Source organism: Mirounga angustirostris, unplaced genomic scaffold (assembly GCF_029215605.1).
Source record: "Mirounga angustirostris isolate CCGP_5_RB_7025 unplaced genomic scaffold, mMirAng1.0.hap1 SCAF_5, whole genome shotgun sequence".
Taxonomy (NCBI): Eukaryota; Metazoa; Chordata; class Mammalia; order Carnivora; family Phocidae; genus Mirounga; species Mirounga angustirostris.
In genome coordinates, this window is record NW_026991713.1 from 153760308 (window position 1) to 153775224 (window position 14917).

General features: G+C 38.1%; 1 protein-coding gene across 5 annotated transcripts in view; it reads right to left on the minus strand.

The window, feature by feature from the left end:
- The window catches only part of SMG1 (SMG1 nonsense mediated mRNA decay associated PI3K related kinase), a 104329-nt gene that overhangs the window by 53214 nt on the left and 36198 nt on the right, over positions 1–14917 (minus strand). For all 5 annotated transcript variants that reach the window (XM_064592586.1, XM_064592587.1, XM_064592585.1 and 2 more), the window contains 11 exons: positions 13183–13308; positions 12710–12782; positions 10795–10892; positions 8420–8593; positions 6501–6725; positions 4728–4829; positions 3797–4066; positions 2127–2257; positions 1780–1941; positions 804–922; positions 67–154 (listed from right to left, as the gene is read on the minus strand). In XM_064592586.1, coding sequence (XP_064448656.1) covers positions 67–154; positions 804–922; positions 1780–1941; positions 2127–2257; positions 3797–4066; positions 4728–4829; positions 6501–6725; positions 8420–8593; positions 10795–10892; positions 12710–12782; positions 13183–13308 — 1568 coding nt within the window. The remainder of the gene's footprint in view (positions 1–66; positions 155–803; positions 923–1779; positions 1942–2126; positions 2258–3796; positions 4067–4727; positions 4830–6500; positions 6726–8419; positions 8594–10794; positions 10893–12709; positions 12783–13182; positions 13309–14917) is intronic.

A 14917-nucleotide genomic window follows, 5' to 3' on the forward strand; every position in this document is an offset into this window, starting at 1 on the left:
TATGAGTGTGGCAACAGCTTTAAGTTATTAGGACTAGGGTGAGATGATAGGATCTTTAGTCCATACCTCTGTAAAAGATCGTCTGGCAAAGAAGAAGACAAAGCATGTAGACTGCTGCATGCTTGCAGACAGATATTCACATCTTCAACAAGAGCTATTAGGAATTAAAAGACACTTTCAGCTTGCCAAAAGAAATTATATACCCGCATGTCGTAACTTCCCGAACCCATTCACTCATTCAACAGTTAAGTGCCTCCCAGGGACGAGGCCCTGCTCCTGCCTAGGACCCTTGCTGGTAGAAACGTTTGGGAAAATCACACATTTTACAAAACCCAACGTCACGAGCCTTCATCTCAACCATTTTCTTAAAGAAATTTAGAAGTATACGGAATGTAAAAACATTCACATAAGCTTAAAAATGTGACAATCACTTAAAAACAAATTACATATTAAGAATAACTTAAGATGGGGTGCCTGAGTGGCTCAGTTGTTAAGCGTCTGCCTTCAGCTCAGGTCCTGAATTGAGTACCACATCGGGCTCCCCGCTCAGCGGGAAGCCTGCTTCTTCCTCTCCCACTCCCCCTACTTATGTTCCCTCTCTCGCTGTCTCTCTCTCTGCCAAATAAATAAAATCTTTAAAAAAAAAAAAAAAAGAATAAGTTAAGACAGATTATGCATCTGCCACTGAGATAGGAATTACACATTTCATGTTATGAAAATGTTCAAGTGACTATCTTTCTCTCATGACCAAAGATCCCTTGTAAGAGCAGGTAACAGAATTTTTAAAAATCACAGAATCTTACTGTTGGCTAAAAGGCCTTTGCAAAATTTATGGAAAGATGGAAGAGAAAATAAAGGTGCATATGTTTCAGACTTCTTCATTAAAACAGCCACTTCCAAAGCCCAGGTCATTAACAGTTTCCTGAAACACAAAATAGCCAGTTGACTTTACATTAAAAAAGAAAGAAAAATATAAAAATATATTCTTCTTACATTACTTTGCTTTTGGTTTTTTTAAACATCTCAAGCAACAGGAAAAACAAACTATAGAAATTCCTTTATCAAAAAGTTGTATGCTTTTTAAGAAAATTTCCCCGGGGCGCCTGGGTGGCTCAATCAGTTAAGGTCTGCCTTCAGCTCAGGTTATGATCTCAGGATCCCGGGATGGAGCCCCATGTGGGGCCCCCTGCTCAGCGGGAAAGCTGCTTCTCTCTCTCCCTTTCCCCCTTCCTCCTGCTCATGCTCGCACGCTTTCTCAAATAAATAAAATCTTAAAAAGAAAGAAAAAAAAAATTTCCCTAAACTAGCATTAAGTTGGAGCAAAGAATATTAAAACCACCTCTACAGATAAATTCTTCTACAAAACATTGCAGGGCAGGGCGCCTGGGTGGCTCAGTTGGTTAAGCGACTGCCTTCAGCTCAGGTCATGATCCTGGAGTCCCCGGATCGAGTCCCGCATCGGGCTCCCTGCTCAGCAGGGAGTCTGCTTCTCCCTCTGACCCTCCCCACTCTCATGCTCTCTCTATCTCATTCTCTCTCTCAAATAAATAAATAAAATCTTTAAAAAAAAAAACATTGCAGGGCAGGGAGGTTTCACTTAATTCTTTTGGGAAAGAACAAGAAATCCTAGACTAAATAATAAAGCTGTATTTTGAAGTGTTTCATAATGAAACTGCTCCACCCTACTACCTCGATAATCTGGATTTCCTATCCTCAAATTACATAGCTAAGTTAATAAAAGTTAAGAACACTTAATATTAGGAAGTATTATTTAGTTACCTTGTATCCTGGTTAAGATTATCTTTCTTAAGCAATATTCCCAGGAGATTCAGTATAATTGAGAAATGTTTTTTTGTAGCTGTAGTTACAGTACTTATCACAGCTCCATCAAACAAAGATGGGGATGAAGAACTAAGACTACTGGATATAAAGTGATCGTGCCTGGAAGACAAAGGGAAAATCATGTTTTCATCTCTAATTAAAAAAAAAAAAAGTAACTCCAAAGTCAACACGTATTTTTAAAAATCTATACTTTCAAGAGCCCATCCTCCCCTATAAAAATGAAAAAAAAACAAAAAAACAAAAAAACAACCCTGTTTACAAGAAGTATCTGTACAGTAAAGTACCTGGTACAATGAGAATACAATGTGTAGAGCACGGCATACTGAATGGCGGGGAAGTGAACAGCCAGGTCACCATGCACAATCATCAGATTCTTACTCAGCAGGGCAAAGACAGTTGGAGATAGCGCCCACATCTGATGATGTACAAACGAAAACAAATGTTTGGCTCCTCCAAGACACACAAGCTTATTCCTCAAAATATTTTAAATTTTTAAAAGTTAAAATGACAGGGGCGCCTGGGTGGCTCAGATCATGACCTGAGCTGAAATCAAGAGTTGGACGCTTCACCGACTGAGTCACCCAGGTGCCCCTGAGCTGTACACTTTAAGTGGGAATTGTATGATGTTTGAATTATATAGCAATAAAGATATTTTTTTAAAAAGAGAAAAAAACGGGTGCCTGGGTGGCTCAGTCAGTTAAGTGTCTGCCTTCGGCTCAGGTCATGATCTCAGGGTCCTGGGATCGAGCCCCACGGTAGGCTCTTTGCCCAGTGGGGAGCCTCCTTCTCCCTCTCCTCCTGCCCCTCTCCCTGCTTATGTTCGTGCTCGCTCTGTCTCTCAAATAAAGTAATTTTTTTTAAAAAGAGAGAGAAAAAGATATTGAGCTGTATTTGGCCCATAGGCTGTAGTCTACTGAGTCCTGATTTAAACGAAGTCCTCTGTACCCCCCAATGTAGCAAATTGCCTCTCCTCAATTTTCGATACACTACACATGGCAAGGTGCCCTGTCCAATGAGAAAAAAGGAACATCTTGCCACTCTTAAGCTTTACCCATCCTTCCCTTTTCCTTCTGCTGCTAATACACTCCATTACACCTAACTGCCCCTTCCTGACCCACTCTCCCTGTTTCCAGAATGCAAGACAAAAAACCTCCTCAAATCTATATACAATGTGAATTCCTCAACAATGAAATTTTAGGGTCTGAGTAGAGTTTACTGTACACCATCAGCCATGACTAGCAGTGAGGGAAGGGACTGCTACTCATCGAGTGATACAAGGCAATCTAATCAGGAAAGCATGCAAATCTAAACATCAAACTTGACTTTCCCCTCCCTTCTCTTTTAGAAAACTTTATCCCTTAATTATATCCTTTTTTTTTTTTTATTAAAAGTAATGTCTTCCAATCCTGCAAGGTCTAACAGAAGGGAAAAAAATAAAGCAATAATTATCAATCAAAAGCAAGGTCACGTCAAATTTCTTAAAAGGAAGAAATCTTTATTCTATTCCCAAAAGAATATATGAATATTCCTAGAGAAAAGTAGGCACTCAAAAAGGAAGACCATATGTAAGCACTAACGTTAGTGAAGAGGAGAAAAGCAGGGAAGAAGGAGTTGCATATTAAAAGAACTATACAAATCTGAGCTGTGGAAAATGTTGACAAATTTTTCATAAGCATGCTAGAATACATACAAATTCATAAAAGACATTTTTTAAAAAATAAAATACAAAAAATCTTTGAAGCGTTGTCAAGGAAAGGAAGAGGAAAGCAAAACACAATGGCAAGAAAACATTCCTGTCAACTTTAATTATCCAGGCATGTCCTACATATGGTAGTGTGTTCTACAGTGACTCTGGGAATACTGACACGGTAATAGTAGTAAATAAGATAGGTAAACATGCAATGAAGAGACGGTTAAGTGAGAATAAACCAAAGCACTGCAAGTAAAAACTCACCCCAATTAGTGAGTTTTTGGCATTTCCAATTGTAGTCAGGGCACTGAGGTCAAATATAACTACAAATTTTGCATTGTCTACATTGAATACGTGATTCTTAAAAGCCTCATGTTTTATTTCAGAGCAGGCATCAGGAAGTTGTAGACTATGTAGCAGGTTGTTTAGGGCACAAGTCATTTCCCCCAAAATTAATTTATAGGCAGTCTCCAAAACAGGAATATTCTTCAGGCTGAGCACTGCTTGATAAACAGCATGGGCTACAGCAACAACCTTTAAAGAGAGAATTCAGGAAAGTGATAATTAAATGGAAAATAAAATTACTAACTGCATAATGTGATGGTACAAATCAATTTTAAGACCAATAAATTCACTGTCCAAGACACCAAAGACCTAAATTATTTTTAAAACCCAACCTTAGGGAACCTACATGTGTCAGTAAATTTATGTCAGTAAGTTTATAAAAATCTTCAAAACTTTATTACAGAGTCCTCTAAATTAAAAGTTCTTAAAAAGCCATTTTTAAAAAATGGCTGGGATCAAAACACACATAAAAAGAGCTATTTATTACAATTACTTTTCCTCTATCTACTTGGAAAGCCTGTAGTGGTTTTGACTGGGAGTCGGCTGAGAAGCTAATAATGAAATTTATGACATACACAGTATCTCTGAATTTATAACTTGATAAATTAACAGCTGCTTGTTTTATGTAATTTTAATAAAACAAACTTAATAAAAACAAATCATGGAAATCTGAAAAGAGTATGTGGCACAGTATGACAATCAACAAATACTAAGTTATATAAATCATTTAATCACTATATTTTAAAAATTTATCATTTCACTCCATTTCATTTATGTAGCCTAGTAAGTAACTTGAGTCAACTCTTCAATGACTGAAGTTACCAAAAGTCCTTGTCAATGCCACACTTACCTCCTTTTCTTTATGATAACGCAAAAATAGTAGTTTAGATGATGGTATGAAAAGTTTTTCTACAAATGATGATGGCAGTTTTGTATTTATCTGTTCAACAATCTAAAAGAATAAAATAAAAAGAAGTGAGCTACCAAGACACAACGGGACATGGGGGAACTTTACATGCATCAAGTTAACTGGAAGAAGCCCATCTGACATGGCTACACACTATGATTCCAACGATAGGACATTCTGGAAAAGGCAAAACTATGGAGACAGTAGTATCCACAGTTACCAGGGATTCAGGAGGGAGGAACAGGTGGAGCACAAGACATTTTTAGGGCAGTGAAACTATTCCGTATGATACTATAATAATGAATATGTGGCATTATTCATTTGTCAAAACCCACAAAATGTACAATCCAGAGAGTGAACCCTAAGGTAAACTACAGACCTCAGTTAATAACATGTCAATTTGGTTCATCAACTGTAATAAATGTTCCACACTAAAGCAAGATGTTAATAATGACGGAAACTGGGACACCAGGGTGGCTCAGTCAGTTAACTGTCTGCCTTCGGCTCAGGTCATGATCACAGAGTCCTGGGATCGAGTCCCCCATGGTGGGGGGGGGGGGGGTCCTTGCTCAGCAGGGAGTCTGCTTCTCTGTCTGCCTACCGCTCCCCCTGCTTGTGTGCGCACGCTCTCTCTCTCTGACACATAAACAAGACCTTAAAAAAATAATGATGAGGGAAACTACTGTGGGAGAGCATATGGGAACTCCATACCTAAGGCTCAATTTTTGTGTAAACCTAAAAACTGTTGTGAAAAATATCTATTAATTAAAGAAGTAATATATCTAAACTGTATTTTAAGGCCTTAACATTATGACAGTAAAATGTCTAGATACCTAAATAGGATATATGTATCTATACTTAAAACATGGGCAATTTTTTTTTACATTGGCGAAGAGAGGTATAACTTTGGCAAAAATGTTCAGCAGAGTATCACCTAGAATTTGCTTTAAAACAATTCAGTTGGAGGGGCGCCTGGGTGGCTCAGTCGGTTAAGCGTCTGCCTTCGGCTCAGGTCATGATCCCAGGGTCCTGGGATCGAGCCCCGCATCAGGCTCCCTGCTAGGCTGGGAGCCTGCTTTTCCCTCTCCCTCTGCCCACCGCACCCCCACCCCCACTGTGATCTCTCTCTCTCAAATAAATAAATCTTTAAAAATAAAAAAAATAAATAAAACAATCCAGTTGGGGATGGAGGCACAGCAAGGAAGAGGGAGGGAGTCAGAGAGGCCTAGATGAAACCAGATAGACCATGTGTTTCTAATTATAGAAAGAGTATTAAGTATACAGAGATTCATTATGCTATTCTGTTTTTTTTTAATATACTTCAAAATGTCCATAATAAATGGGGGAGAGGAGGAAGAATATTTATGGTTAAGAATAAAAACTATAGAACAAGTTTCATATGGGAAACAAAACATAACAAGGTCTTTCAAAATAGTTATCAAGTACCCATATGATACTTATCAGGAATACTAGGTAGTCTTACATGAAAGACAATGTTTCATCAAAGAAAAAAGAAGAAAAGGAATAAAAACTACACCGAGATCAAACACTAAAAGTAAACAGATAACAGAGCAAAAGCAAACTAGATTATATAAGTAAGAACTAATGCACTCTTTAAAAAAAACATAAAAAACCAAGGCTTTCATTTCTTCCACACTAATTTAAGGGCCTGAATAAATACCGTATTAAAAAGCAAGGAAAAAAGAATTCACATACCAATGTGAGTAAATTCAAGACTGAGATGCTATAATCTGTACCGCAAGTCTGGCAGTTCTCCAGCTGATCTAATCCGTATGTAATGACCATGTCACAATGTATAGTCATGCTAGGATCCAAGCTGCCGAGCAAAACACCAACACACTCATTAGCAGCTGTCAACACAGCCTCAGAAAAAAACACTTGGTTTGCAGCCGTCACACATCTCATTACTCTGTATAGAACCTGCAAATGGGGAGAACAAGCAGCTTTTTAAAAAAATTCACATGCTTCCACAGAGTAAGAAAATAGTTTCTATTTAATGCAGTTTGAACTGAAAATTAACTGCCTGCCTTGTCAGTAGTCTCTTAATATTCTCGCTCTCGGTGGCTGAATAATAAAGGGTATCTTTAGTAAAATATGCAAAAATGATCTTGCCTAAAATATTCTAAAGTACTATTGTGACAGAAAATGGATCCTGTATTTCCCTTATATCCAATTTCTATCACCCTCTCTCCCCCAGCCAAAGTAACCAAGTGGCTGGAGCTCAGAATTTGTATATTCATGAAATTCACCAGTACTTGGAACAGTAGCATTAAACACAGGAATAACCTGCCATGAGAATAATCTTCCCTCAATAAAGTACTTGGGCTTTTGGTAATCAATCTTTTAAAACTAAATACCCAAGTCACCTTAGCTTATGAACGTTCATGTACTGATGATCTCTTTGGAAAGGTTAAGTCTCATTCATAAAGTGTACCTATTTGACGATTATGAAAATCATGTAACTTCCAACCAAAAACCCCACTAAACTACAAGTCAGTATTAATGTACTAAATTTCTAATAAAAATAAGTTAAGAAACAAAGTAATACAGTATATCTTTCTGTAATTTTCAACAATCACTACATATAGGCTTTAAACCTATAGGTTAAGAAGGCCTAAAAGACATTCATACAAGAATACATTAAATATGTAACTATCCTGGGAAATGATTATTTTCTTTCCTTTTGTTTTACATCTGAGTTTATTGCCTTTATTTCAACATTGACACAGTCACCAAACCACCAACTTTTAGAAAGGAATAAATGAAATGAAGACATTAAATCATCTTGTTCAGGTTTAAAATATCAAAATGCTGGCTTTAATTATCTTTAGGATCTGACATTTCTGTTCAAATACACAATTAACCTACCAAAAATTCATATAAAACTAATATCCTATTTTATTTGGCAATGTGTTCAACAGAAATAAATAAAAGTTAGACTTTTATCCTAACAGAAAATTTTAATCATTTAATATTTTATGACTGTATCACGCATGTTTCTCCCTTCTTATTCAAGAACAGTACAGTGACAGGTTCATTTCTCATGTCTATACACTGAGCCACTCACTGAACTGTAACAGAGTACAGCTAATGTTTGGGGCTGCTAAAGTGTGGTAATCGTGCTGCCTCTTATAACTGATCTCAGACTACTAAATATTTAAGTTCTTGTATCTTTATAATCTTGGATGTCAGACTATCAAGTTGTTTCATCCTGTCATGCTCAGAAAAAATTACTTTTTGAGGCTTTCTCTACAGTGCATTATTCTCATTATGTTGAAAAACTAAATAATTATAAAGCAAAAATTAAAATATTACTTCTAAAGATTTTAAAAGGATATAAAAAAATAATCTAAGAAAGATCTCATGAGAAAAAAGTTCATGCACATTTTAAAATGCAGTATAGCCTTTTTCTCATATAGGGGAGGGGACAGAAAGGAGATGGGATATAATAGGATTCCCTACTTTTCTGGCAATTTAAAGTAGCCACATATGTACAGACATACAAAACAAATGAAGGGTTAGTAACATAGTTCACTAGGTAAAGAAAAAGAAGCATTTACAATACACAACAATTTTGTTTTTGAAAGATACTTAAAACTCCTAAAGACACTTACATCTGTTACATATGCCTCAGTGATAGGAGGACCCCGAATTGGGCTGAAGCGTTCCCCAATGCTCCTCACTACAGTACTGAACACCCGGAGAAGCGCGGCCAGCTTGGGTAGCGACACTGATGGAGGAGGAACATCTTCATCCACTGACTCCCCAGAGGCCACATGGCTGAGGTCCTAGATGTGCAATCAAAGCACTCTTATTTAAGGAGCACATTGTTCAAAACAAACAAACTAACTCCCAATTTTTAAGTCAATTAACTTTGTTTTTACAAATAAAGGAATTTTAGCCTATCAGAAAAGAAACATGAGAGGTGCCTGGGTGGCTCAACTGGTTAAGCGTCTGACTCTCGATTTTGGCTCAGGTCATGATCTCAGGGTTGTGAGATCGAGCCCCGCATCAGGCTCCGCACTGGGCATGGAGCCTAAGATTCTCTCTCTCTCTACCTCTGGCCCCCATCACCAAAAAATAAAATAAAATAAAATAAAAAAGTAATCTGTTAGAGAAAGGAACATGAATCTAAATGTAAAAGTAAATTATACTTCACTAATTAACAAATCTATACTTAAATAAGCCAAAAGTAACCTCAGTAGATTAAGAAAATAACTTCTCAGGGACGCCTGGGTAACTCAGTCGGTTGGGCGACTGCCTTCGGCTCAGGTCATGATCCCAGGGTCCTGGGATCGAGCCCCGCATCGGGCTCCCTGCTCAACGGGAAGCCTGCTTCTCCCTCTCCCGCCCCCCTGCTTGTGTTCCCTCTCTCGCTGTGTCTCTGTCAAATAAATAAAATCTTAAAACAAAACAAAAAACTTCTCATACCAACTCAGAAAGGTAGTGGGGGAAAAATAAATAGTACATATGCTCTGTTATATATAGGTATAAATGGAGCCAGAAACTTTTGCCATTCCTGAATTGGTTTCTGCTAAAATCTTATTCCAGGTATTCTTTGAGCCACTCAACTCAATAATCCCCCACACCAACATTATGCACACAAAGGGCAAATGGGGGAGAGAAGTGTTAAATTAGAAAATCTGGTTTACAAATCTAGTTAAGGAAATAAGATATACTCAAAAAAGATTGGCAAAAAATGGGATACTAGAACCAACATATACCTACATATACTTAAGCACCCAAAATAATAGAAGAGAATTTCATCTTATGGACACCAAGGAGGAGAGTCTTTACAAACCAGAATGGGCAGCTTCAGTGAGGTAGATCAGCATTAAAGGTGGGCTAGGAAAAAAGATATTCTAGGTGTGGAGGCAAAGAAATATGCAGAAGCAAAATTTTCCTTCCACTCTTCTCTGAAAGGCTCGAAATAGCATAGATGAAGCTAAAACATTATAGGAGCCTCAAACACCAAGCAAGAATCACGGTAGGCCTGAATAAGGAAGAACCACAAAGAAGTTCTCAGAGGACATGGCCAATTTAAGTCATGACCAGTGAGCTAAGAAAGCCAAGACCCAATACCAGAGACTTCAGTACCACCCTTGAAGTCGCCATACTATACTTGCATAGCTGCAAAAATTTGCTAGAGCCAAGTCTTTTCCTGCAAAGCATGATCCAAGATCCCCACTATATGTAAAAGGAAAGTCTTTAGGGGCTTTTATACAACATCAATTACATTACTTTTAATATGCTTTTGGTATCAAAAAATAAAAATGAACTATAGAAAATGTCTGAAAACTACTAGCCACCAGGAATATTTTAAGCTTTGCAAAATGAGGCCTGCTATTTTTCTTTCAGTCTTTCTGATAATTCAGCTGGTAACTTAAAAACAGCATCTAGGGCACCTGGGTGGCTCAGTCAGTCATCAAGCATCTGCCTTCGGCTCGGGTCATGATCCCAGGGTCCTGGGATCGAGCCCCATATCTGGCTCCCTGCTCAGCTGAAAGACTGCTTCTCCCTCTCCAACTCCCCCTGCTTGTGTTCCCTCTCTCGCTGTCCTGCTCTCTCTCTGTGTCAAATAAATAAATAAAAGCTTTATTTTAAAAAAAAGCATCTAAAAATTTTTTTTAATATTGCAATGGTCTTGTAATTTCTATTTAAATGTCAAGTGGTCTGAATTATTTTAAAATAAATCTAGCACTGTTAGGGGCACCTGGGTGGCTCAGTCAGTTAAGTGTCTGCCTTTGGCTCAGGTCATGATCCCAGGGTCCTGGGATCGAGCCCTACATCAGGCTCCTGCTCAGCAGGGAGCCTGCTTCGCCCTCTCCCTTTGTCCCTCCCCACCCCTGGTGCACACCCTCTCTCTCAAATAAATAAAATCTTTAAAAAAAATAAAATTAAAAAAATAAAATAAAATAAATGTAGCACTGTTTAAGATTTTTGTTTGTTCTTAACTGAAATTTTAGGAAATAACTTTCTACATACTCACCTCAGCATATGCCTCCATGTCCTCTAAAAACTGACCAAGAAGAGTGGTAGAAAATGCAAGATCAGCTACCCAAAACGGCTCCAAACTCTGCAACCACCCTAGGAATCAAAAAATTCAAGAGTAGAAAAAAACAAAAAAATCCAAATTAAAAATATATCTAAAAGACTTGTTTTAAAAGTTATCTGGTTTTCAAGTTGCATACCCTTAAACAATGCTGTTTCATAAAATTAGAACTATTAACTGTTAAACATGCTGATCATGATTAACCAAAGTCTCTTTTAATGCTGCAAAAATGAACAGTCTCCAAAAATTAAAATGTGATTCTTAGCCCGTATTTTTTTACCAGATTTAACATCCATATTGTCAATATACACAAGACTTAGACTAAAATGCCACAATCTGCCACCAGCCTGGCTTTCTACTCCAGAACCCCAACCACCCACCAAAGATGTCCATTAATCTCTCCAGTGGAAACGGGTCAGAACCACTCTCAGTGTGGTATATCCTATTTTCAGAAGTCCACTGCGCCAATTAAGCTAAGAGAAACTATAGCACCTGAAACAAGCTGAAATGTCCAAATGAGTCGTGCTAGTCATTCACTTAAATAAAAAATAAAATAAAATGAAATAAATTTATCATTTAAACAATTCCCCAAATTGATCCATTTGGTTTTTTGTTTGTTTGTTTTTAAAGATTTTTATTTATTTATTTGACAGAGACACAGCGAGAGATGGAACACAAGCAGGAGGAGCAGGAGCGGGAGAAGCAGGCTTCCCGCCGAGCAGGGAGCCCGATGCGGGGCTCGATCCCAGGACCCTGGGATCATGACCTCAGCCAAAGGCAGCCGCTTAACGACTGAGCCACCCAGGCGCCCCCATTTGTTTTTTTTAATTTTATTTTTTTTAATTATTTTTTATTATTATTTTTTTAAATTTATTTATTCAACAGAGAGAGAGAGAGAAGAGAGAGAGGGAATACAAGCAGGGGGAGTGGGAAAGGGAGAAGCAGGCTTCCCGCTGAGCAGGGAGCCCGATGCAGGGCTCGATCCCAGGACCCTGGGATCATGACCTGAGCCGAAGGCAGCCGCTTAACAGACTGAGCCACCCAGGCGCCCCAATTTTATTTTTTTTAAATACATAGGTATGATATACATAAACTTTTTTTTTTTTAAGATTTTATTTCTTTATTCATGAGAGACAGAGAGAGAGAGAGAGAGAAGCAGAGGGAGAAGCTGGCTCCCCAAGGAGCAGGGAGTCCGATGCGGAACTCGATCCCAGGGCCCTGGGACCATGACCTGAGCCGAAGGCAGACACTTAACCATCTGAGCCACCCAGGTACCCTGTTTTTTTTTTTTTAATAACCAGGAAAACAAGTCACAAATATCCAGGATCTTTCAATCTACACTCGAGTATTGCCACTGTAATGTCTCCTGCCACCAGCACACACTACAAATGACTCGTGAAAAGTCAATTTCTCACAGGTGCAACATTACAATCTGTACTTACTCTCCCCTACCTACTACGGAGTACACAGTCTTCCTCTGAAAGGATATATTCTGCTAACAAGTAATGTTCATTTATAATAACCAAATTACTGGGGCACCTGGGTGGCTCAGTCAGTTAAGCATCTGCCTTCAGCTCAGGTTATGATCCCGGGGTCCTGGGATCGAGTCCCACGTCGAGCTCCTTGCTAAGCAGGGAGTCTGCTTCTCCCTCTGCCTCCCGCTCCCCCTGCTGTGCTGTCTCTCAGACAAATAAATAAAATCTTTAAAAAAAGAAAAAATATGTAATAACCAAATTATTCCTGTGAAGCAATTATTTTTCTTGCATTATGCAAGAAACAGTATGCTGGACTTTGAGGAACCAGAGCTCCTTTCCATAACATTTAAATGACTGGTATATGCTGAATAACTTACCAGACACCTGCTGTGTGAGCGAAGGTTTCTGAGTATGATCTATATGCCATCCAACTAATATATCAACTGTATCCTGGGTGGAGACAAAGAGAAAAGGGCTAATCATTTTAAGGTCTAACTGCTACTTCTCCTGTGGACCATTTCAGATTAAGAAATCCTAGAAAAAGCATCTGTGTTCTATCTATTTGACATTATACAAACTTAGAAAGGGAGAGGGCAGGGCAATAGAATAATGGAACTTTATGACCTTGAGGAAATGTTTTTTCTTTAAATATTTTGAGGTATTAATGTCAGAAAGTACAGATAGTATTTATAAAAACTATATTACTGCACCATTCTATCCTGGACCCTCAAGCATCACTGATTATACTCCAAGAAGCAGAAGCTTTGTTTTCTCTCTGATTCCCAAGGTCCTTGGACAAACAACCAATCCTTCTCCCCATCATATGAACAGAGGGAGTCAGGGAACTCACCCTAAAATTAGTGCTGAAAATATGAGGGTAACATCGAGCCACCAAAAGAATGCACTTAACACATTTGCAAAGTAATTCTGGTGTATCCACATTTTCAAGAATGGACTGTAGGCTGGTCATTACAAGCTAAAAAATAAAAGTTATAAACCATGAATATTCAACAAAACAGGAAGAAAACAAGCATGTTGGGCTCATTATTTAAAAGTGACTTTATCTTTGGCTCAGGTCATGACCCCAGGGGTCCTGGGATTGAGCCTTGGAGTAGGGCTCCCTGCTCAGCACGGAGTCTGCTTCTTCCTCTGCCCTTCACCCCTCTCGTGCGAGCGTGTGCTCTCTCTCTCAAATAATAAAATCTTTTTTAAAAAAAGTGATTTTATCTAAAATTGATTATGATACCAAAGAAAAGAAAGTCTGCAGTTTTAACTCAAAAATAAGTTGAAAACATTTCATTCCACCATGAACAGGCTGAAAATAAATACTATTTCCTCTTCTTTAATGTCTCTTAATATTATTCCTAAGTAATGTCTGTTCACATTATTCCTAAATGCTCTCTTTAATACCATGGACTTGATTAAATTTCAAGAACAAAAATTAAGATGTGCTTGGAAAACTTTTCTTTAAAGTACCACAATTACTTTCCAATTCAAAATTTATAGCAAATTTTATAAAATTTATGCTTTAGGTTATTAGTACTTGCTTCAAATTTGAATGATTTAGAAAAGATTAGCATGGCCCCAACACATGAATAACAGACATGCAGGCTTATGTTACCACTATCTATAGATCTATTTTTTTTAAGATTTTATTTATTTGACAGAGAGAGACACAGCGAGAATGGGAACACAAGCAGGGGGAGTGGGAGAGGCAGAAGCAGGCTTCCCACTGAGCAGAGAGCCCGATGATGTGGGGCTCGATCCCAGGACCCTGGGATCATGACCTGAGCCGAAGGCAGACCCTTAATGACTGAGACACCCAGGCACCCCTATAGCTCTATTTTTTAAACAAATATATGGCATGCCACTGACAGAATATTTTGTAGCTGTTAGAAACCATTTTTTCCTAAAAAGTAAAGCTCTTCTTTACAAAAGAATGAGGTTGTAACTACAGAAAAAATGCTAGAACTGGAAAAGTACCTAACATTTTGCCAATGTTATAATCTACACAGGTACTGAATATGAATGGGTGCCCAAATCACTGAGTGAACTATAACTAAAAAACAGGATATTCAGAAGGTCTCAAGGTATCATGCCCAGATTACTAATTACAAAAGGAGAAAAATAAGCCTCCACAACAGAAAAATTCTGGTGGGCATCACCTCAACCAAGTGATCAAACTCTTCATCCCTGACAGGAAGACAAACTGAAGTTATATGCCTGCTGGTGTGATGCAACAGTAAGAATGAACCCAGGAAGTATTCATGACCAAAAGGTTTAAAATCAGGAAATAGCAATCAGACAAACCCAGGAAGTAGAACACTCCACAAAGATGAGGGACAAAAAAGGTGTGAACTGTTCTAATTAATAGCGATTAAAGAGGCACAGCACTAAACTATACACAAGTCTTGGGGGAATCCTGGATCAGGTAAGACAAAAGCTGTAAAAGATATCTTAAGGGCAGAAGTTTGAATATGGACTGCCTTATGTAATAAAATTAATTTTCTTAGGTATAATAATTTTGTTGTTAATATAAGAGAACAGCCTTATTTTTAGGGGATGTATGTTGAGGCATTATAGGG